The sequence below is a fragment of the Panicum virgatum genome, chromosome 5N, assembly GCF_016808335.1.
Source record: "Panicum virgatum strain AP13 chromosome 5N, P.virgatum_v5, whole genome shotgun sequence".
In the NCBI taxonomy this organism is placed as follows: Eukaryota; Viridiplantae; Streptophyta; class Magnoliopsida; order Poales; family Poaceae; genus Panicum; species Panicum virgatum.
The window spans coordinates 13,596,429-13,618,786 of record NC_053149.1 but is presented as its reverse complement, the minus strand read 5'-3'; the positions used below and the strand labels follow the sequence as shown (position 1 = coordinate 13,618,786).

The 22,358-nt window shown below is 48.2% G+C and overlaps 2 protein-coding genes across 2 annotated transcripts; one reads left to right on the top strand and one right to left on the bottom strand.

The window, feature by feature from the left end:
- Positions 1–1,333: 1,333 nt before the first annotated feature.
- Positions 1,334–2,680, bottom strand: LOC120676513 (protein FAR1-RELATED SEQUENCE 1-like). The gene is made up of 2 exons (XM_039957839.1): positions 1,628–2,680; positions 1,334–1,499 (listed from the first exon to the last, which is right to left on the bottom strand). The coding sequence occupies exon 1, from the start codon at positions 2,625–2,627 to the stop codon at positions 1,698–1,700; it is 930 nt and encodes a 309-aa protein (XP_039813773.1). The 5' UTR covers positions 2,628–2,680; the 3' UTR covers positions 1,334–1,499; positions 1,628–1,697.
- Positions 2,681–9,844: 7,164 nt separating this feature from the next.
- On the top strand, positions 9,845–21,220 carry LOC120676492 (zinc finger CCCH domain-containing protein 6-like). The gene is made up of 8 exons (XM_039957803.1): positions 9,845–10,013; positions 10,149–10,342; positions 11,266–11,334; positions 11,591–11,707; positions 11,789–12,067; positions 12,387–12,707; positions 20,232–20,640; positions 20,716–21,220. Exons 1-7 carry the CDS (start codon positions 9,926–9,928, stop codon positions 20,586–20,588), a joined length of 1,425 nt encoding a protein of 474 aa, XP_039813737.1. The 5' UTR covers positions 9,845–9,925; the 3' UTR covers positions 20,589–20,640; positions 20,716–21,220.
- The last annotated feature ends 1,138 nt before the right edge of the window (positions 21,221–22,358 follow it).

Genomic DNA, 22,358 nt, shown 5'->3' with positions numbered 1-22,358 from the left:
GCGATAGTTCGAATCTGTAAACTAGATTTTTATTATGCGGCCCTAGAATTAGTAGTTGTTGCCGCTGGCAGAATGACCCCACCAGATTAATTACTAGCATTTTGTGTTCCAGTGTGTTGCAGGTTGTGAGATCGATTAGCAACTCTGTGCCGTGACCAAGCTACTTGTATGGAATTATTATAAAAAAAGTTACTTGTATGGAATAAACATGAGTCACTGGATTCGATAGTAGTCTATCTAGACAAAATCAACAAAGGAAAGGCAACCAAAAAAAGAAAACAATCGAGCTAGCCAGTTACGACCATGTGCTTCTTCAAGACAAGCTTAATAAGGTTCACAGGCTTGGATTAATCTGTTCGTCAGCTCTCAAGAAGTTTTTTGAAAGGGTGTGTTTAGATCACTTTGCCAAAAAAATTTAAAATGGAATCTTGCTAATTTGAAGTATTAAATAAAGTCTATTTATAAAACTTTCTGCACGGATGAATTGTAAATCGCGAGATGAATCTAATGAGGCTAATTAATTCATGATTAATTCATAATTAGCAGATGATTACGTAGCATCACTGTTGCAAATCATGAATTAAGTAGGCTCATTAAATTCATCTCGCGATTTACAACACATCCATGCAAAAAAATTTATAAATATATTTTATTTAATATTTTATACATGTGTCCAAATATTCGAAGTGATGTTTTTGACATAAAATTTTACTTTAGAACAGGCAGCCTGGAGCTTTGTGATGAACTAGCGAGTGACGATTTCATGACGTGACGCGCTTCTCCAACGTACAGGTAGCTCCGTGTCATTTTCGCAGTCAGACACACGTGGGAAACCAGCAACATGCGATGGATCTGGATCCTGTACAGTTACTACTGCTACTGTAAGTTATGCAGTTTCTCCATCTGAACCATTGAAGAGGCCAACAATGGTTAAGATTGGACTTTTTCTTTTCTACCAGATTTCATCCCCAACTTGTACTGTTAGCCACGGGTACTTAGAAAAAAAACAACAAGGAACATAGAAGATATAAATGTTACAATGAAAATAAATACAATAATATTATCTGTATTTTACTGAAAATTGAGAATTTAATGCCCTTTAAATTTATATCACCAAAAGAGCATATGTTAAGCTGAGATCCTTTTATATGTACTAAGGTTCTCTATTGCTATTGATATACAAAAGCTTGCTTCACCAGTAGCAGACTTGCATTCACAAAAGAGGCAATACCATTTGCTTAACCCAAAAGAGCATATGGTAGTCTAGGAATATAATAAGGTTCACTTTGCCTAATTCATATACAAAAGACTTCATCAACCATAGCAGCCCAGGCTCAAGGACACGGCCTGCAAAAAAAAACAATTATAGATGATGATTTTTCAAGACCATTTGACCTGCATAATTGACCTATACTTACACTGAAGCTTTTCTAAAACTGTCATCCATCTATCTCTTCCAAGAAGTGAGGATTGCTAACATCTTGAACAACATTTGAACTCTGAAAAGAGAGGGATACAAAGAGATAGAAACATAAAGAAAAAAATAGCATGGTCAAATCAAATATTGAAATGCTATTCTTATATAAACAGAGAAGTACAGAAAAGTTTACACAGTCTGCCAGTGTACCATTAAAACTTCATTAAAACTATGAATTGATTCATATGCTTGTGATTGAGGTATAGGACTTCCACATTCTTCATGTCGCACATGCTTGCTCTTTTTTTTTCTTGTTTGATTTTTTCTTCTTTTTCTTAGTAAGTTTGTCAATCCAACTCTTCTTTCGTTTTGATCCACCTTTTTGCTTTTCTTTCTTCTTTAGACCAACGACATGAGCATATTGTTCTGGCAAGCTGAATGTTTGTTCAGCACCAGACTTTTCTGCATTAATGTTAGGAGTTCCTTTAATTTTTTCTTCCACCTGCTTACTCACGTTATGAAGTGCCTCTTCCACAAGCAAGTAGCTGTCTTCAAAATCAGCAGCTCTTGAAGCCAATGAAATGAACATTTTGCAAAGATTTTTATACCGTATTGCAGCATCTAAGTTAGGATTTTCCACTATATCCCTCCCATGCTTATCTTGGATAATCCCTGATCTTGCATCTCTGGTCCATCGTTTCAAAATGTATCTTTCAGGCAATATCTTAATGTTCACCAAATCTAGACCTTTCAGTGCATGCCTACATAATATACCAATTCTTTCAAAAAGTCGACAGCTACATGAAACCATTTGATCAGCCGCGTTGACTATAACTTTGCGCTCTTCTTCAACTGTTAATGTTCCTATGAGAGCTCCAATTGCAATGACAAATTCATTAGTTCCATTTGAACCTACTGTGTAGGCTGCCAGGTGCTTTTCATATTCAGCCTGAAAGACTTCAAATATTGCAGGTGTATAAATCATACTTGTTTGTAGTAACATAGGTGCACTCATCCCAATCCTTGGTTGTTTCTTTATAGATTCAAATTCAGCTTGTATCTCCTTCTCTCTCTTATCTTGAACAACATGGTCAACACGCTTTAGGAACCTTATGAGATCAAGGTCTGATTTTAAATTGCCTTTTAGTGCATTATTCAGACTCTCGCTTAGTTGTGTACTTCTCATTCCTATTGAAAAAACATTCAGCATATAGCACTCAGCCCTTGTGTTTCAACATGTAAATGCTGTATAGCCAAGTTGATTTACTAACTTTTAGTCTCATAGCATTAAATGCTTCTTCAAAATCTTCCTTTTGTTCCTACTGATACATGCAGGAGCTGAAATCTAACAGGATGCTTGACTCTTCCTCGTCCTCAGACTCTTCATCTTGAGAATTCAAGTGTTTAACTGCATTTTGTGATATATGCCATGTACACAAACCATGCCATGCATTACTGAAGACCTCAGCCACTGCCTTTCCCATAGCAATATCTTGGTCAGTGAAAATTGTTTGAGGTTGCTTTTGATTATGTGTTGACAAAAAAGCATTGAACATCCACTTGAAAGACTCAAATGTCTCATCATACATCAAAGCTGCACCAAAAACTATTGTCTCTCTAAACTGGTTGAAACCTACAAACATGCCAAATGGTCTATATTCTTTGTTGGTTCCAAAGGTAGTGTCGAATGTAATGACATCACCAAAGTGAGCATAGTCCACAATCATCTTTGCATCAGCCCAAAATATATTTGCTATCTGTTCTTCACAATCCATTTGTATTGCATACTGAAATGAGGGATTCTCCACCACTTTATCTTGAAAATATTTTAGCAAACTTCCAGCCTCACCATACAACATCTCTCTTTGGCGTTTAGTACGCAGATAATTTTTATGATCACGATGGGTATATCCAAGGTTAGCTGATCCACCAACATACCGACCAAGAAACTCATGGGCTGCTTTAGGTGCAATACCCGAATCATCAGCCACTTCAATGTCAATAGCTTGATGCTTAGAAATGTTTCTCTGTGACGGCATCAGATGACTAGTTTGTGCAGTTTGAAGAATGTGGTTGTGCTCAACAAATAGATCATGCACTTTGTATATCTTATTTTCTCTTTCCAAAGTAATGCCCATGCGAACTAAGCAGACTGTTCTTGTATGAGCTCGATTACGCTTAACAACACAAAACCTTTTATCTCCAGCACGAGAACCCTGATTTGAACAAACAAACCTACTTGATGTCACCAATCCATCAAGATTACTCGTGTTTGTGTAAGACTTTCGAACATCAAAACCCATCCGACCACCATATCACCCAGAACTCCCAGGCTTCATCCAAACTACTAAATGTCATACCAAGTCGTGGAATCCAAAAAGAAGTTGCATCAACTCTGCAATCGTGGGTAATAGGTAATGCAATCAACCATTTTGCTCATTTACAGTAGTACTTCCTACACAGAAATTAGTAATGTAGAGCACAAACCTTGTTGGCAATTCCTCAAGCAGCTGTTGTGCGTCATCCATAGAGCGACCAGCCTCAGATGCAAGCGATTGCACAGGGGTGCGGGGTGGTTGCGCTTCCTTGAGCAGCTGCTGGGCATCATCTATGGAGCCACCAGCCTCAGCTGCAAGAGATTGGACAGGGGCGCGGAATGGCCGCTCAACTCCGGCAACAGATGAAGAAGCATGCGGGAGAGGAGGTTCCATGGCGCGCCGGCCGCTCGCACGGTCGCCTCCCTGCCCACGGCAAAGAATAAAATGGCGCCAATTGCTGGCGCTTTCCCTCCAGTCAGCGCCGTCGCGCCCTTTTTTCCCTCCAAGAAGTGCTGGTGCTTTCCCCGTCTGTAGCAACCCTTCGATTAGTTTGGGACGCTCCAGATTCTGCGACTGGTAAAGTTGCAGTCTCTATAGCAACCGCACCCGATCTGTGTCCGCATCCGATGAGCTCCGCACGCAGCGTTTGTGGCCTAGTGGGCTTCGCACGACCGGTTTGACTGCTGGTCTCTGCCCTTTTGAAAGGTGCAGGGAGGATGCACTCACACACACTGTACAGCTGAGGCTGGGAATGGGTACCGGTCGTCCATATTAGAGATTTAGGGCAATTTGCTGAGTTTGCTAGGTGTGGACCTATTTAGCGAGAAAGCAGGTCTGGGCAGGGTGCCACTCCCTCCGGCTAAAAAGAATACACGTCTTGTTTTGCGAAGAGTCAGATAATTTTAAATTTAATTGAAGTTACAAAAATTACTACTATTTATAAATTATAAAAAAACTAGTTTTAAATTTCCGAGAAGACATGCACATTTGTGAAGGGGGAGACAAGGCTGCTGAGCTTGATGGATGGTAGCAAAGATGTGAAATACTCACTCGTTCCTTCTTTTTATATATGACACTAGGTAACCTAGGTAGCATCATATATAAAAGCAATTTCTTTCTCCCACACTTCCACCTCAGCACGGGCTATCTCAGCTCCATTAGAGATAAGCTTGGAGCAAATATAATAATATACTATAAGTAGGCTGAATGCTGAGGTAGAAGAGAGAGTATAGAAGAAAGAAGAAACGTATTGTAAGCTTACACCCACTTTCGACAAAAAAACCAGAAAACTTTGTAAGAGAGATAAGTGGACCTTGTAATAATAATAAAGAGCTAACTATTATTCGAGTGGGCTAAGAGATAGAGTGCGCAAAGATCCTTAAGCTTGCAACCACGCGTTGTCCAATCAGACCTCAAATACAATGCACCCGAGAGTGGATGACCTGGGGCCTGTTTGGATGGGCAGATCCAAAATTTTGGACCGGAGAATCTTGCCATTTAAAAGTACTAAATAAAGTCTAATTACAAAACTAATTGTAGAACTCTAGAGCTACTTTTCAAGACGAATCTAACAAGGTATATTAATTCACGTTATCGAAAAGTTACTGTAGCAAATCATGACTAAATTAGATTCATTAGATTCGTCGCGCCAAATTACACTCATCCATGAAAAGATTTTACAAATAGACTTTATTTAATATACCATGCATGCAAGATTTCTTGATCAAAAATTTTGGATCTGCACATCCAAAGAGGGCCCTAGTATTCTCACATACGGAACAGCATGGGACCTTTGATTCTGTTACGAAGGCCGATCGATCCATTTTTTCCGCGCGTTCATGGAAAAATTCGTTTAAAGTCTCTCGGCATGTAGAGCAAGAACGGCACATGCATGTCAATTCCCATCTCTACGTTGCCAATTTTCACATCATTTAGGTTGTTTATTTCTGCAAAAAAAACTCTGGCGTTCCATGCATGCATGCGACATTTTCAGGCAGTTGCGGGGCATATCACTCGTGATTTCTCCATCTTGCACAGTCGCACGTCATGTACGTTCTTGTACAATGTCACCTGCGTAGATCGATCAGCAGAGGTGTATGTGTTGGCACTTCGATTCAATTATATTATATCACATTATACTCAGTGGTGGAGCCAGCGTGGGACTTTGGAGGGATCAAACCCCCTACCTCTAAGAACTCCATGGAAATTAGAAGGAGGGAGAGGAATAGAAAAAAAGAGATGAAGAAGAAAAGGAGACTGCAGGAAGGAGAAGGAGATGAGCCCCTACCTCCAGTTCCGGGCCGTGTTTGGTTCCGGCTATGAACCTAGCGCGCACGTTTTCCGAAAGAATAATCTCGCATACATGGAGTACTAAATGAAGTCTATTTGCGAATTTTTTTAGGGATGTGTGTAACTTTTCGCGACGAATCTAATGACGTTAATTAATCGGTGATTGGCTATAGTGATGCTACAGTACCATCCTCTAATCACGCGGTCAAAGGCCTCATTAGATTCTTCAGGGTTCCTAGTGCAAGGGTTCTGAAGTTGATTTTGTAAACTGACTTTGTTTGACACCGTAATTAGCAGTCAAAATATTACTATTTTTAGCACAAGAACTAACCAAACAGAGCCCCGACATCCAACCCTAATTATACTATATTATATTATTCATTCTCTCTATACCCCTCTTTCTTGAATGTATCGCGATTTTGTTACAGTTGAAAACAGTGGCGGAGGACCATGGTGGCCGGGTATGGCGCTTGCCATATCTTGTTTTTTTTCCGTGGTAGTCCACTGCTGTAAATTCCAGTTCACTTCTACGCTTATACTATGACGCACAACATGTTGCGAGTTTTATTATTTGAGAATCAATTGACTCCGCCACACCTCAATTTTTGTCCGTCCTCCGCCACTGGTTGAAAATATCGTGATTTTGCTCACCGGATGCAGCATTAGCAGTACTCCGATCTTTTTATTTTTGAATTTCTCAACCGTATCGCGAATAAAAGCGCGCGCACGTGCGCCGGTGCTGACAACGGCGCGCGTACGCGCGCCCTTTTCCGCACCCCGTTTTTTCCTTGTCACGCACGTTAAGCCCTCTGCGTACGTGTAGCCGCGCGCCGGCCCGTCCTGCGAGTGGCCATGATGGAGGCGGTTGACCTTGTCCGCTCTCAGGAGCGGCTCGCGTATACGTTCGTGCACGTACGCGCTCGTGCGTAGGCCCAGATCGATGCGTTCAGGCCGGGCAATGCAGCTAAAGTGCCTTTTCTACCATTGATACTAGCACAGCAGCGTTAGTTTATTTCCTTGCTTGATAGAGCAGGTTCGGCGAATTTTGGTGACATGAAACGGCTTTAATTTATTTTGCTGGGTTTGATTTTTGAGTTCTGTTGAAGATTTCGTTTATGATGAGAGAAGAGAAGCATGATGTCGGTGGGGGGGAGGGGGATAAATGGGGTGCGCCCATGATGTCGGTGGGGGGGGGGGGGGGGGGGATAAATGGGGTGTGCCCCGGGCGCACGGGTCTCTGTGCATCCCCACATCACAGGGCGCGTTTAGTTTCCAAACCAAAAATTTTTTGTTATCAAATCAGCAGTTTGACCAGATGTCGGAATGATTTTTCGAATACTAATTAAAAAACTAATTTCAGAACTCAGCTGGAAACCGCGAGACGAATCTTTTGAGGCCTTTGACCACATCATTAGCACAAGTGGGTTATTGTAGCACTTATGGCTAATCATGCACTAATTAGGCTCAAAAGATTCATCTCGCCGTGTACATCCAAACTGTGCAATTAGTTTTGTTGTTTAACTATATTTAGTACTTCATACACGTGTCCAAAGGGAGAGGCACAAATTTCGAAGTGAAAATTTTTGGGAACTAAACGTGTCCTGATCCTCATCATCTCTCCTAGATCTGCATCCAACGGTGCCTAAACTAAATTTTCCTCTCCATTGAATACTTGCCTCCATCCATAAAACAACCGCACAACCTATGGTCGCTCCATGCATACCTAACAGAAATTGTTGGATGTAAATCTAGGAAAGTGGCGAGGATCAGACGCGTGGAGGGAACAGCGGCTGCGTCCGCAGCACACCTAATTTATTTCCGAGAGAGAGAGCGCGCGCATGGCAGATGTGAGCCGGGCTATGGACCCATAGTCAGGGGCGGATACAGGAGGGGGGCTAGGGGGCTCAAGCTCCCCTAATTACACGTAAAACACTGTAGCAAGACCTCCAAATCACCATTAAATCTTCACAGAAATCAACATCTCTATTGTTTCAGCCCCCCTTGCCTCCAATCCTGCATCCGGCACTGCCCATAGTATGTGCCATGTGAAAAGAATGTAGCACGGTGCGATGCCCGGACAACGTACGGTGTATTATTAGTCCCCTAGATCAGTCTGCTCAACCAACGTCAGTGGTTAAGCAAGCAAAGGCCCGCTTGTCTGGGACACCGTGGGTCTGGTCTGGTTTGCCTAAAGTTGTGTGTCTAGATGAACGAAGGGTATTTTTGGCGATTTTAGTAGAGCTTAGAACGAAGCTGTGACTCGATTTGGAATTCGGTACTAACACTATTTGACTTGAACGTTGTTTGTTTTTTTTTTGCCAAGGATGTTGTTTGGTTATTAGACCTTTGCTTGTTCTCGAGATCACATGTCCAAACAAAAGTCTAGGCTAGATATACGTTACCACTTGGGAGACACGCATTCCCAATTTACCATGCATGCAAAAGGGCGGCATCAAAATGTATCGCTGTTTGAATGCTTGCTTTGTGTCCAACAATATCTGGTGTAGTTCCCTTAATTACTACTAGCTAGGTAAATAAAAGCATGCGGTTTTATTATAAACTGTGTTCCTATTGGTTGGTTGTTAAGATCAAATATCGAAAAAGCAAGCACATGCTAGAGGTACACTTTTGTGGAGAGGCCCACGCTCACGTGCGTATAAACAAGGCAAAAGAATAGTATTATTTCAAGTACTTGCTCTTTAATTTGTACCCAATAAGTTAGTCGCAGTTTTCTTAGTACTTATTAGTAGGTAAAGTCCAATATTATACTAAATGCTCTAACAAACGTCCATCATTTAGTAGTTCTCTCATTTCTTTGTGCAAGGTTGTTTTATTGATTAATATGGTTTTATCCCATTGGTTTAGAATCCCGGAAGCACCGCCTCACGTATATATCGAGTGTCTTGCATAACACATACAAAGTGTCTTGCACGATATGTTTAGGATTATAGAAGATTCGAGTCTGTCCTCCCGCGTCATAAGTTTTGGATCTTTATATAACGAAAATGTACGTGGCTAGTCACATATAACATAACAAGAAAGTTGCACAAAAAGCAAAAATTCACCCCACACGAAATTTCAGTTCACGAGCATTTAACGAAACAGACAAATAAAAATGACATGGCATACATTGCGTGAAGCAAAAGCCGCTAGGCCAGAGAAGCGGCCAGTGACCTTCCCATATCACGCTTCACCGTCACGCGCTGCGTGCATTATACATTTTACAGGAGATGTTTTCACCCGACACGTGAGAGATGACACACCTCACGGAAACTAAACCACGGGTGACGTCCAAGATTTGTAAACTCTCATGGTAAGAATCGATGGAGATGACGAGTTGATGACTCAACGAGCCGCATAACATCGCCCTCAAGCGCCATAAACAGAACTCCCTTAACTCCAACTGTTATCGCTCCTCCATATTTATGCAGCGAGGGAACGAAAATCACCATAAATCCGCACCCCCTAGATAGCTAAGCTACCTCAAGCGTGGTCCTGCAGCAAAGGCAACGAACCCCTCCAAAAAAACCTTTTCTTTCACAAATTTATTTATATTTAAAGAAGGAAACGGAAAAGAGACACCTACCCCCCGTGTAAGTTCCGGACAGGCGCACACGCGACGCGAGCGAAGCCGCGACCGCGAGACAGAGGCAGCGGAAAACCCAGCGGAAAAATAGAGGGAGGGGGGAGAGAGGAAAAAAACAGACAAGAGAGAGGGGGAGGAGGGAGCAGTAGCCTGCCACACCACAGTGGTGGAAGGAAAGGAAACGAGAGGGAGAGAGAGGACCCCCCCCCCCCCCCCCCCCCCCCCCCCCCGATCTCCTCCTCCGCCCACCCCGATCGCCCGACCGATCGCCGCTCCGTGAAGCTTCCGGGTACCCTCCCCGCCGCCCGCGACGCCATGGAGCCGCCGCACGCCGAGGAGGCCGCCGCCGCGGGAGGAGGAGGCGGAGAGGGCGGCCGCGCGAGCCCGGGCACCGGCCTCGAAGGTACTCTGCTTGCACACGGTGTTTTTCTGGTCGTGCAGCCGCTCAGATCTCCGGCGGGGTGCGCGGCCGCGCGGATCTCCGGCGGATTCCGGGCGTGACGGGTGCGCGTGGCGCGCGAATGCGTGGCTGTTGCAGGGCCGATGCTGAGGCTGGGGCTTGACGGCGGCGGGGGCGGGGAGGACGGGGAGCGGGAGGCGGACGCGGAGGCGGACGCGCGGCTGCCGGAGCGCCCGGGCGAGGCGGACTGCGGCTACTACCTCCGCACGGGCGCCTGCGGCTTCGGGGACCGCTGCCGCTACAACCACCCCCGCGATCGCGGCGGCACTGAGGTGAGCGCGAGCCCTGTTTCCCGCGCTGCTCTCTCGCTCTTCCCCCGATCTGGTGCCCCGTGTCCGCGCCCGAGGCGCTGTCGACGGCGAATTACTCCGCTTCAGGCAGATTCGCCGTGTGATCGAGGTAGTTGCGATGCGACCCCTCGTGAGGGTCGGAACGCGGAAACTAGTGATTGTGGTAATGTGGTTCTTCCGTAGCCAGTGCTTGGACGCGGCACTTGTGAAATTCTCCGTGGCGTCTTGGTATTAGTGATCGGATGCCTTGGCAGCCTTTTGGGAGCTGATGTTATTCATTCCTTTCACGGTTTGCTGTTGATGTCTGCTATGCCGTTTCTGTTTCCTCTATGCTTCAAATTCACTACTTTGTCTTTATTGGCCCCTTCCAGTTTTACCAGGTTGTAATAAATGCACATACTGGAAGCTCCACTGCCCACCCCTGTTTTTTTTCCACTTTAGATGTTGTCATAGTGATCCTGACGAGTGATGACATAAAAAGTTACTTTCCCCCCAATTTGGTAGTTATCTAAGTTTTCTACGTCAAATGTGAAGCAACAAAAGCAGGGACGGTCATCTTTGTATTTCAACTTTTCTATTAACAATGCTGATGGTTGGTACATGGTAGCTTGAAGTTAATTTTTTCCTTTTTTTTCACGGATTAGGAGCTTTATGACCTGCTATACTTGCAAATGGTCACAACTTTGAGTACTGCTATTACTTAATACCTACAATTAGCACATGTAAATCTCCTCATCCGTGGTGATAATCCTAAATGATTTGACTATCTGACGTGTGCTGCAAATAAATCCTTAGTTGCTAAGAGTATATGTTTACCGATAGAATTCTAGGGAACATTTTTTGCAAATTCTACTGAAGTGCAAAACTGTTAAATAATTTCTTTCAATATTATTTCAAAACTTTAGTTTGGAGGAGGTGCCAAGAATGGAGCAGCATCAGACTTTCCAGAGAGACAGGGTCAACCTGTATGCGAGGTACATTAATGCCTTCAAACTCAAGTTTTATTATCTTCCATTAAAGAGCTAAGCATTAGTCACACATTCAAGCATGTATCCAGCAACTCCTGCACACTATTTGCATGCCAAAAGTGTAACATGTATCTGCTGCTTGTCCACGGGCATGCGGGGTGAACAAATATCAAAGGAAGTAATTATTCACACCTCTTATTACATGTTATGTCAGATGACTTGTTAATTTTTGGTGATTTACTGCTTGTCCCTTTTTTTACAGTATTATTTGAAGACTGGTACTTGTAAATTTGGTTCCAATTGCAAATACCACCATCCTAAGCAAGATGGATCAGTGCAATCTGTTATATTAAACAACGGTGGATTCCCTCTACGCCCGGTACGAAATTTCCTATGACTGTGCTTCTTGTATTATTTCAAATTATTTTGCAAAAAAATAATTTACATGAATGAATTGCAGGGTGAGAAAGAATGCTCCTACTATATGAAGACTGGGCAATGCAAGTTTGGTTCTACATGTAAATTTCATCATCCAGAATTCGGTGGTATTGCGGTGACCCCTGGAATATATCCACCATTACAATCCGCATCTGTGCCCTCCCCCCATACATATGCTCCTCTTGCAAATTGGCAAATGGGAAGGTCACCTGTAGTTCCTGGATCATATATACCAGGTTCATATACTCCGATGATGCTCTCATCTGGAATGGTTCCATTGCAAGGATGGAGCCCTTATCCGGTATATAATTTGGACAACATGCTTTATTTTCGACAGAAGAAAGGGTTCATGGCAACAAACTTGTACCAAGATATATATAAAAAAAATGAGCAAGCCCTTTTGTAAGCTAGTATAAGATTGTCATGTTATTTGAGTAGGCAAGATCTGAAAGGCATTCATTAATGTGTTACCTGAAATTGCTTTGCAATGTGAAGAAAAGAAATAATGTAGGGCAATACAGTTAACTTGTTGGAAAATAATAAAAAGAAAACTAACAAAAATATGTTTACCTAAAAGAGTGACTCGGTTTTCCCGAAGTTTTAACTCTTCATTGATGCAGGCATCGGTAAACCCTGTAGCATCAGGTGGAGCACAACAAACTGTTCAAGCTGGACCATTATATGGTATAGGACACCATGGATCTTCCGCTGCAATTGCTTATGGAAGTCCATACATGCCATATTCTTCCTCAACTGGACAATCGAGCAATAACCATCAAGAGCATGGATTCCCTGAGCGGCCAGGGCAGCCTGAGTGTCAGTATTACATGAGGACCGGAGATTGCAAATTTGGAGCTACATGTAAATATAATCATCCTCGAGATTGGAGTGCTGCTAAGTCCAATTATGTATTCAGCCCTCTCTGCCTTCCACTTCGTCCGGTGAGCATCAAGCATTTGGAATATATTTATGTATTGTCGGGTCTAATTCAGTAATGCTACCACCACTATAGTAACAAAAGAAAACATTTGTTTTTTTTGTTAAAAAAAAATCTTGAAGACAATTTCTTCAATATTCTCCAAGAGAGCCATTGTATTCCATGATAATGTTCTATCCAAATGAGTGACTATCTAGTTTAGCATCTCTGTTTAGGTCCTTTTCTTTCAATAATCTTTGCATGTTAAATGTGGTCGCGGACCATAGATCTCTAGCAGTCTATGTTAGAAAATGAGCTGCAAGTAGATGAAAATGGGACACTATTTTACGCGAGAAAATCTTGCTGGAAAACCATATATAATAATCACAACTCGAGGAGAAATGCAAGCTTGGCTTCTTGTGTTATTTCACCACAGTCCACATATTAAAAAAAAGGGTGGAGTTGAACTGATGGAGTGGGAGTAGGACCCACTTTAGAGTAGGAAACAAATCCATATCAACCAATATGTGGTAATGTGGATGATATTATTACAATCTAGTTAATGTAATGATCATGTGAAATAGCAAAGTTTTACCTACTTAGTGTGCTGACTTGCTGAGCAGTTGGAAGATTGAACGAAAACCATTTGTGGCCTATATAGGGAACTTATAGAGATATTAGAATAACTCTGGTCTTTATAAGCTTTACCATGCGCACAGATGGCTTGCAGCAACATTAATATGTCATCTTGCTATACTTGTCATGGATTTCCATCTACTAAGACAAATAATTTGCTTTATATAAGGCACAAATTGGTTTTCGTTTGTTTCTATTAAATACCTTTTGGTGAGCCAATATAAAACAAATGCATACTTAGTGCAATTCTCTTCTTTTCCTGATAATCAGCTCTTGCCAGGTAGATACCATTTCTTAACTGATTGAAATGTAGTTAATATAATTGAAATGCTATAGGATGACTCACTGTGGCAGGTCATCATAATTATGTAAGGTGTTACTTTAACGAAGTGTTGGTGTATATTGAGCCCATGTGTATAGAGACCCATGTATAGGTATTATATATACCCACCCTTCTAGGGTTGGAGGAATACCAATAATTATTCTCTCCATCATGGTATCATTAGCCTAGAGTTAGGTTTCCTCTCTCCTCCCTCCCCTCCAAGCCGCCCGCAGCACCCGCCGCCGCCGGCCTCCTCCTCCCCCATTCCCCTCTCCTCCTTCCCTCCCCTCCATTCCTCTGCTCCGCGCGCCGCGTGGGCTGGCGCTCCGAGCGCCGCCTGGGCCGCCGCCCCATCCTCTGCCCCTGCAGCCGCCGCCGCCTGGGGCCGCCTGGGCCCTGCCGCCGCCGGCGCGCGCGGGCATGGCAGGCGCGGGGAGCGCCGCAGGGGGCGCTGCCGTCCCGGCCGCCGCCGCCCTGGTCGCTGCTGGCGCACCCTGCCCGCGGCGGCGCAGTAGGCGCGGAGGGCGCGGGGGGAACCCGATCCGCCGCCGCCGGGGCCCGATCCGGCCCCTCCCGGCCCGCTGCGGGCGCCGCCGCGGCCGCGGCGGCCTCTGGCGCTGCTGCCTGGGCCGCGCAGCCACCCCTGCAGGCGCCGCCCCTGCAGCCCCTGCTGCAGCATGCCGGGGGCTGCTTGGGGTGTCCGCGAGGGGCTACCTGCAGCCCGACCCTACCGCCGCGGCCGCCGCCGTCGATCCGGCCGTCCTGCAGGCCGCGGCACAGCTGCTGCAGGCCGCGGGCGCCGATCCGGCCGCCCTGCAGGCCGCGGCGCAACTGCTGCAGGATCCCCCCGCCGCCGCTGCGGCCCACCGCGCCGCTGTCGCCGCGGGCAAGCAGCCCGCCGCCGACGCCGCGCCTGATGCCGCGTGGACCGGGCTCGGGATGTCGCCCGCGGATGCGCCGCTCTCCGCCGCCGCCCTCCGCGAGCAGCAGGGCGACGCCGCTCTCGCCGCGGCCCTCCTCGCCGCCAAGTCAGAGGCTTCGGCGGCCCAGGAGCGACTCCGCGTGGCTGCCCTCGCCTGGGAGCGCGGGCGTGCCGCGGCCGACGCCTCCGCTCTCCGGGTCGCTGAGGCGACACACTTCCTCCGCGTGTCCTCCGGCTAGCCCGTCGACCCCGAGCCTGGTGCCTCTTCCTCCCGCCGTGCCCCGCCCGCTGGATCTGGAGCCCGGTACGACCCGACCGACCCCATGGTTGCCCAGCTCCACCTCCAGGCCGCCAGCGTCCAGAACATCAGGGCTCTGGTCACCGTCCTCCTCGACCCGACATCCTCCTCCTACGGACGCTGGCGGGACCAGGTCCTACTTGCCCTCCGCCGCTACGCCCTCGACGACCACATCCTCCTCGACACGCCGATCGAGGCGCAGGACGTGGCGTGGCTGCGCCTCGACAGCGTCGCCATGTCTTGGATCTTCGGGACCATCTCCCTAGATCTTCAGGACCTCGTCAAGACCCCACGGCGGCACCGCGCGGCAGGCCTGGGTGGCGCTCGAGGGCCAGTTTGTCGGCAACGCCGAGTACCGCGCCCTCCAGCTCGACGCCACCTTCCGCACCTTCATGTAGGGGGACCTCTCCGTTGGCGAGTACTGCCGGCGGATGAAGGGCATGGCCGATGCTCTTCACGACCTCGGGGATTCGGTGTTCGATCGGATCTTGGTGCTCAATGTCCTGCGGGGTCTGAGCAGCACCTATGACCACCTGAAGAGCTGGATCGCCCGGCAGAGGCCCTTGCCCTCCTTTCTGCAGGTCCGGGACGACCTCGGCCTCGAGGAGATCACCAGGGATCTCGCGCCCGGATCGCCCTTGTCCACCTCCACCGCGCTCGTCGCTGCTCCACCGGTTTCCTCTGCCGCCCTTGCCACCTCTCTCCTTGGTGCTACTCTCGCCGGGCAGACCGGAGGTGGGGGGGGGGGAACGTGGTGGTGGTGGCCCTGCTTCTGGGGGTACTGGTACTGGTGGGGGCCGTCGGGGCGCGCCGACTCCGTCGGCTCCGGCTCCGGCTCCCGCTTCTGCCCCTGCCCCTAGAGGTACGCCCTGGCCATCCTTCAGCAACCCATGGTCAGGGCGCATCTCGATGTGGCCGTTCCAGGGTCCGGGAGGGGGCCTCGTCCTTAGCTCCAGCCGGCGGCCATGTTCACCGGCGCTGCTCCACTCTTTGCGCCGTCCTGGACCACGCCCGTTCAGCCCAGCCAGCAACCGACTTGGTCGGGGGGTAGGACCAGGCCGCTCTGGCGCAGTTCTTCAGTACCATGGGACTGACGCTGCCGGTCAGCACCGAGTGGATCGCCGACTCGGGTGCCTCGTTCCACACTACTCCTGATGCCGGTATCCTCTCTTCTGTCCGACCCCCACACCCCTCTTGTCCTTCTTCTATCATGGTTGGTGATGGGTCTTGCCTTCCTGCCACCGCCGTGGGTTCTGCTCCTCGTCTTCCTAATGTTCTTGTTGCTCTTCAGATGGTTCACAACCTTCTTTCCATTCGCCAGTTTACTGCTGACAACTCCTGTTCTATCGAATTTGACTCTTCTGGTCTTACTGTGAAGGATTCGGCTTCCCGGCGTCCGCTCCTCCGATGTGACAGCCCGGGGCCCCTTTACACTCTTCGGCTTTCTGCTTCCGCTGCTCTGCCTTCGGCTTCTTCTTCGTCTACTGCTTTTGCCGTGACGCCTTCTTCCACCACCTGGCACCGCCGGCTTGGAAACTCCGGCCGCAACGTTTTGGCTCAGCTTAGTCGTAGTACAGATGTTCCATGTACTAGGGCTCCTGCTGAGCACCTCTGTCATGCGTGCCAGCTAGGTCGTCATGTTAGACTTCTGTTTTCTTCTTCTTCGCATGCTGCGCATGCGTTTGATCTTATTCACTGTGACCTGTGGACATCTCCTGTACTCAGCATGTCTGGATATAAATATTATCTGGTCGTGGTGGATGATTTCTCGCATTACTCTTGGACTTTCCCTTTGCGCGCCAAGTCTGAGACTTTTCCCACCCTCCTCCAATTCTTTGTCTGGGTGTCCACTCAGTTCGGCCTCACCGTTAAGGCTGTCCAGTGCGACAACGGGCGGGAGTTCGATAACTCCACCTCCCGTTCCTTCTTTCTCTCTCGGGGTGTTCAGCTGCGTATGTCTTGTCCGTATACCTCTCCTCAGAACGGCAAGGTTGAGCGGATGATTCGCACGACGAGCGATGTCGTGCGCACCCTTCTGATCCAGGCATCTCTGCCCCCGCGCTTCTGGGCTAAGAGCCTCCACACCGCCACCTACCTGCTCAACCGCCTTCCGTCCACTGCTTCTCCTGCTTCCACTCCACACCACACTCTCTTCGGTAACCCTCCTCGCTACGACCACCTTCGGGTCTTCGGGTGTGCGTGTTACCCTAACACCTCCGCCACCGCTTCTCACAAGCTGGCGCCCCGCTCGACTCGTTGTGTGTTCCTAGGGTACTCCCCTAACCACAAGGGGTACCGATGCTTTGACCTCACCTCTCGCCGCGTCCTGATCTCCCGACACGTCGTCTTTGACGAGTCGGATTTCCCCTACTCCACCTCCTCCACACCTTCTCCTGACCCCGAGCTGGAGTCTTTGTTTCCGACTGACCCGATGGTTCAGCCACCGTTACCTGTGTGTCCTTTCCCTGCAGGTTTTCTCGGCGCACCGGCTCCGCTTCTGGTGATCCCTGCTGCGCCGGGCGCAACCCCGGTGCCCTCGGTCGCGCCACGCGCGGCCCCCAGACCTCCGGTCGTGCCGCGTGCGGATCCGGTGTCTCCCGCTGCGCCACGCGCGGCCCCGGTGCCTTTCCCGGCACCTGCGTAGTACGCTCAGCCGGTGCAGGTGTACCGGCGTCGTTCGGCGCAGACACCGGCGCCGCAGCGGTACGCTCAGCCGGTGCAGGTGTACCGGCGTCGATCGACGTTGACACCGGCGCCGCCTCCTGCTCCGGAGGCTCCCGCGACGACTACACCGGAGCCGCCGCCGCCGCCGCCTCCTCCGGCTCCCTCTCGAGCCGAGCCGGAGGTGTACTACCCGCCAGTCATCCATCGGGATCCTCGGCATATCCATCCCATGGTGACTCGGCAGATGGCGTCTCAGGCCGCGACTCTCTCCGCCACCGAGGGGGAGCTGCAGGTCTCTCCGGTACCCTCCTTTGTCCGCGACGCCTTGGCAGATCCTCACTGGCGTCGCGCGATGGAAGAGGAGTACGCGGCTCTTCTTGCCAACCAGACGTGGGACCTCGTGCCGCGTCCGTCTGGTTGCAATGTGGTGACTGACAAGTGGATCTGGACGCATAAGCGTCGGGCTGATGGCACACTAGAGCGATACAAGGCTCGCTGGGTTCTTCGGGGGTTCACTCAGCGACCTGGTGTGGACTATGATGAGACCTTCAGTGCAGCCGTGAAGCCCGCTACGATGCGCACGGTCCTCTCGCTTGCGCTCTCGCGCTCTTGGCCTGTGCACCAGCTGGACGTGAAGAATGTGTTTCTTCACAGCACTCTGTCAGAGACTGTCTACTACTCTTAGCCAGCGGGATTTGTGGACTCGAGTCATCCGGATATGGTCTGCCGGCTCAACAAGTCTCGCTATGGTCTGAAGCAGGCTCCTCGAGCTTGGTACTCTCGGTTCCCCACGTTCTTGCTGACACTGGAGTTCACCGAGGCCAAGTCTGACACGTCTCTCTTCATCTACCGCCGTGGGGATGAGACTGCATATCTGTTGCTCTACGTCGATGACATTGTGCTCACAGCTTCCAGTCAGCGGTTGCTTCAGAGTGTCATCTCCTCTCTGCAACAGTAGTTTGCTATGAAGGATCTCGGTCAGCTCCACCACTTCTTGGGCGTCACTGTTGAGCCTCGCCCGTCTGGTCTTCTCCTTCACCAGCGGCATTACGCACTCGATATTCTGGAGCGGGATGGGATGACTGATTGCAAGCCCTGCTCCACTCTTGTCGACACTCAGGCGAAGCTGTCTGCTGATCTGGGTGATCCGGTGGCTGATCCTACTACCTACTGGAGTCTGGCCGGCGCTTTGCAGTACCTCACCTTCACCAGGCCAGACCTCACCTACGCTGTCCAGCAGGTCTGTCTCCATATGCATGATCCCCGGGAGTCACACCTTGCTGCCCTGAAGCGTCTCCTCCGCTACGTCCGTGGCACAGTGGATCTCGGCTTGGTGCTTCACCGCTCGTCCTCTACTGAGCTGGTGGTCTACACCGACACTGACTGGGCTGCCTTCCCGGACACTCGTCGCTCCACTTCCGGCTACGCCGTCTTCTTGGGCGGCAACCTGGTCTCCTGGTCGTCCAAGCGGCAGCCGGTTGTCTCTCGCTCAAGTGCTAAGGCGGAGTACCGGGCTGTCGCTAACGGCGTGGCGGAGGCGTCTTGGCCACGACAGCTCTTGGCGGAGCTCCACAGCCCGCTCGCTAAGAGCACGCTCGTCTACTGCGACAACGTCAGCGCCGTGTATCTCTCCACCAACCCCGTCCAGCATCAGCGGACGAAGCATGTGGAGATTGACTTGCACTTCGTGCGCGACAGAGTCGCCATTGGCGATGTTCGGGTACTCCATGTCCCGACTACCTCCTAGTTTGCTGACATCTTCACCAAGGGACTGCCCTCCTCGACCTTCTCGGAGTTTCGCTCCAGCCTCAACGTAGCCGGTGGCTAGTTGTGGCTGCGGGGGGTATTAGCCCTTTGTACTCTCTTTGTACTCTCTTCTTGTCCAGTCTTGAACACCGCTGCGCCGGTTGTTCAGACTGCGGGGGGTGTTGGCTTTTTTGTTGTCCAGTCTTGAACACCGCTGTGCCGGTAGTTCAGACTGCGGGGGGGGGGGGGGGGGGGGGGGGGTGTTGGTGTATATTGAGCCATGTGTCTAGAGGCCCATGTATAGGTATTATATATACCCACCCTTCTATGGTTGGAGGAATACCAGCAATTATTCTCTCCATCACGAAGTGTTGCTAGAACGAGAATGAATCAATCATCCACGTTGTCGTTTTGCTCAGAACTATGATACATTTTTTTGTGAAGAACAAATAAATATATGGAATTTTGATACAGAAATAACAAGTGGATCCGTGTTGTACTATTTCCCTGTCTAATTAAGGTGCTCAGTTCAATAAAGCAAAGGAGTTTATTGGGGACTTTTAACTTAACTTCATTGTACCCTGCAAAATGTCCCATATAGTGTGAAATCCGAAAATATCCTCTTGTAACATTTTTCCCCTTTAGTTTGACCTTGTATGATCTTGACATTTAGTTGCATGTTCCAATTTCTTACCGGTTGTGCTTATTGGTGTGAAATCGTGTATTAGTTTGTAATGGCATAGAGATTTGTACCTCATACCGAAATGTCTTGGATACACTCTCGTCCTTTTCTTTGTCCTGCACATTTGCCTACTGCAGCTCAGTTGAGTGCAAACATATAGGATGTTATGTTTTTTTTATATGCTGTACTGAACTTATCATGTTGTTTTTGTCATGTTTTTCATTTTTGGGAAGATGGTCTGCAGCTTCTTACCAATCTCTCTGTTATCTAAACATACAGGGTGCTCAACCTTGTGCATACTATGCCCAAAATGGCTATTGCAGATATGGAGTTGCATGCAAATATGATCACCCAATGGGTGCACTAGGCTACAGTTCATCAGCTTTACCCCTATCTGACATGCCAATTGCTCCTTACCCTCTTGGTTTTTCTGTTGCCACTTTGGCTCCACCTTCGTCTTCGCCAGAATATATTTCAACCAAAGACCCATCTATCAATCAAGTAGCGTCACCAGTGGCAGCACCCGAGCCTGTTAGAGCAGTCTTGCCAAAAGGGGTTTTCCCTCCAGATACCATTATGCGAAATCAGACTTCTACCACAGGTGTCGGCAGTTCAAGCCCTGGTGGTGGCCGCTGATTTCTGAGCTGAGTGGTCTCCTCAGCACAATTTTTCTATTGCTTTGACACAGGTTGGTTAACCGTACATTGAATTTTCGTCATAGCATAAAACATACTACTGATAACACTTGCTCTTTTGACATCAGTTCCGATAGGCCTCTCCAATGTGAATAAGAAGCTGTGGCATCTGTAGAGAAGCCGTGGCGAGGGTGGTTTTCTCTACCATCACAATAAGAGCATTGATAGGTTACAAGCAAGCTTGATTCACTTGCAATTTTTGCGTTCTTCTGTTCAGTTGATGTCCGAAATGGGAAAAAGAAGGAAGGTTTTTTAATGTCAGGTTCGATAGCATGTTGGGCAAAGTGGCGAGACTCAGGTCCATTCTCTCGGTAAATAATTCTCAGGCAAGGAAATTTTCGTTGTTATCAGGAAAATTTTCACATGCAGAGTTACTGGGTTTTCTCCTCCACTTTTCCAAATTTCTTTTTCTTTTTTTTCTTGTATATTGTCATATATATGTTACATAATATATATCATCAACAGACTTGAGACTTGTAACTACATTTATATATATGTCCATACTGGGAACAAGGCGCATTGTAATGGACAAAGAATGCTTAATTGAAGAGATCTTTGCTGTCATTACCGAAACGGTTGTATCGACGAGGTCGGCTTCACACTTTTAGCATTGTTCTGTTTTACTACTATATTAGCGCCGGGATGTACGGAAAAGCATATGTGATGTTGGGATCTGATGCTCCAATTATACTATCCTCCAAAAGTTGAATCTGCACATTAATTAAAAAAAATCTTAGCTTACACGTCTGGATATGTTCACACGCAAATTATTGTGTAAAATTTGTCGTCTCTTCTAGAATAGAAAACACAAGTCTGCACACGTGTCTTTATAAGTGATTATGTTTTTTTTGAGCTTAAGCGTGGCCTTCATGGCCCTGCATTAGACATCACTAGCTCGACAAGATCGCGAGCAGCTAAAGTTCTTACAGACTCCGGGAGGGGGTAATCCCAAACTACGGATTGACCCGGGTCCCAAATTACAGCAAACTTAGAAATCTCGTGCGCAGACGAGTTACAATCACGGGGGATTTTTTAGATCTTATTACAAACAAACCGATCAGCGAGGAACTCACGAAATAGTTCTGAAGATCATCCCACACGGTGCTAGGTCTCGAACATCAGTTGTTATGGCTTCACAGAGTTGGCTACAATCAGTTTCCAGAGTGACTCGGGATATTCCAACCCGTTCAGCTGCTTCCAGTGCAAATAGGCAAGCTGCACTTTCAGCTGCCAGAGCATCCATGGCTGGGCTTATATTGGCCGCACCTGCTAACACAGGCTCCCCACTATGGTCACGAATCAGGAAACCACAAGCGCCTGTTCTACCTTCCTTGGCGAAGCTGCCATCGAAGTTTATCTTCAGAAAACCATTCTCAGGGGGTTGCCAAGCAATCCGGCGTCTCGGCTGTTTCACCTGTTTCGAGTTTTGGTCCTTCAGAGTAATTTCATTGATATATCTGAAAGTGGTGTGTACCGCACACACGACATCCATTGGTGTAGGCATCTCCTCTCCTGCATTGGCCTTATTACGGGTGTTCCACCACTTCCATAGCAGGATGCACACAAGCAAACACTTGTCCAAATCAAGGGATAGGATATGTCTAACAAACTGTTTAGCTGATGGAGCCTGAAGCAACTGTAAACGAGTGTCCTCCAGGTGAAGCTCCCTCCAACACTGTTTTACTTGCTTGCACTTAAGAAAGCAGTGCCC

Coding starts and splice junctions, on each gene's coding strand:
- LOC120676492 (XM_039957803.1), top strand. CDS start 9,926: ATGGAGCCGCCGCACGCCGAGGAGGCCGCCGCCGCGGGAGGAGGAGGC. Junction 11,335..11,590: donor AGGGTCAACCTGTATGCGAG/GTACATTAATGC, acceptor CTTTTTTTACAG/TATTATTTGAAGACTGGTAC. Junction 12,068..12,386: donor AAGGATGGAGCCCTTATCCG/GTATATAATTTG, acceptor TCATTGATGCAG/GCATCGGTAAACCCTGTAGC.
- LOC120676513 (XM_039957839.1), bottom strand. CDS start 2,627: ATGCTGAATGTTTTTTCAATAGGAATGAGAAGTACACAACTAAGCGAG.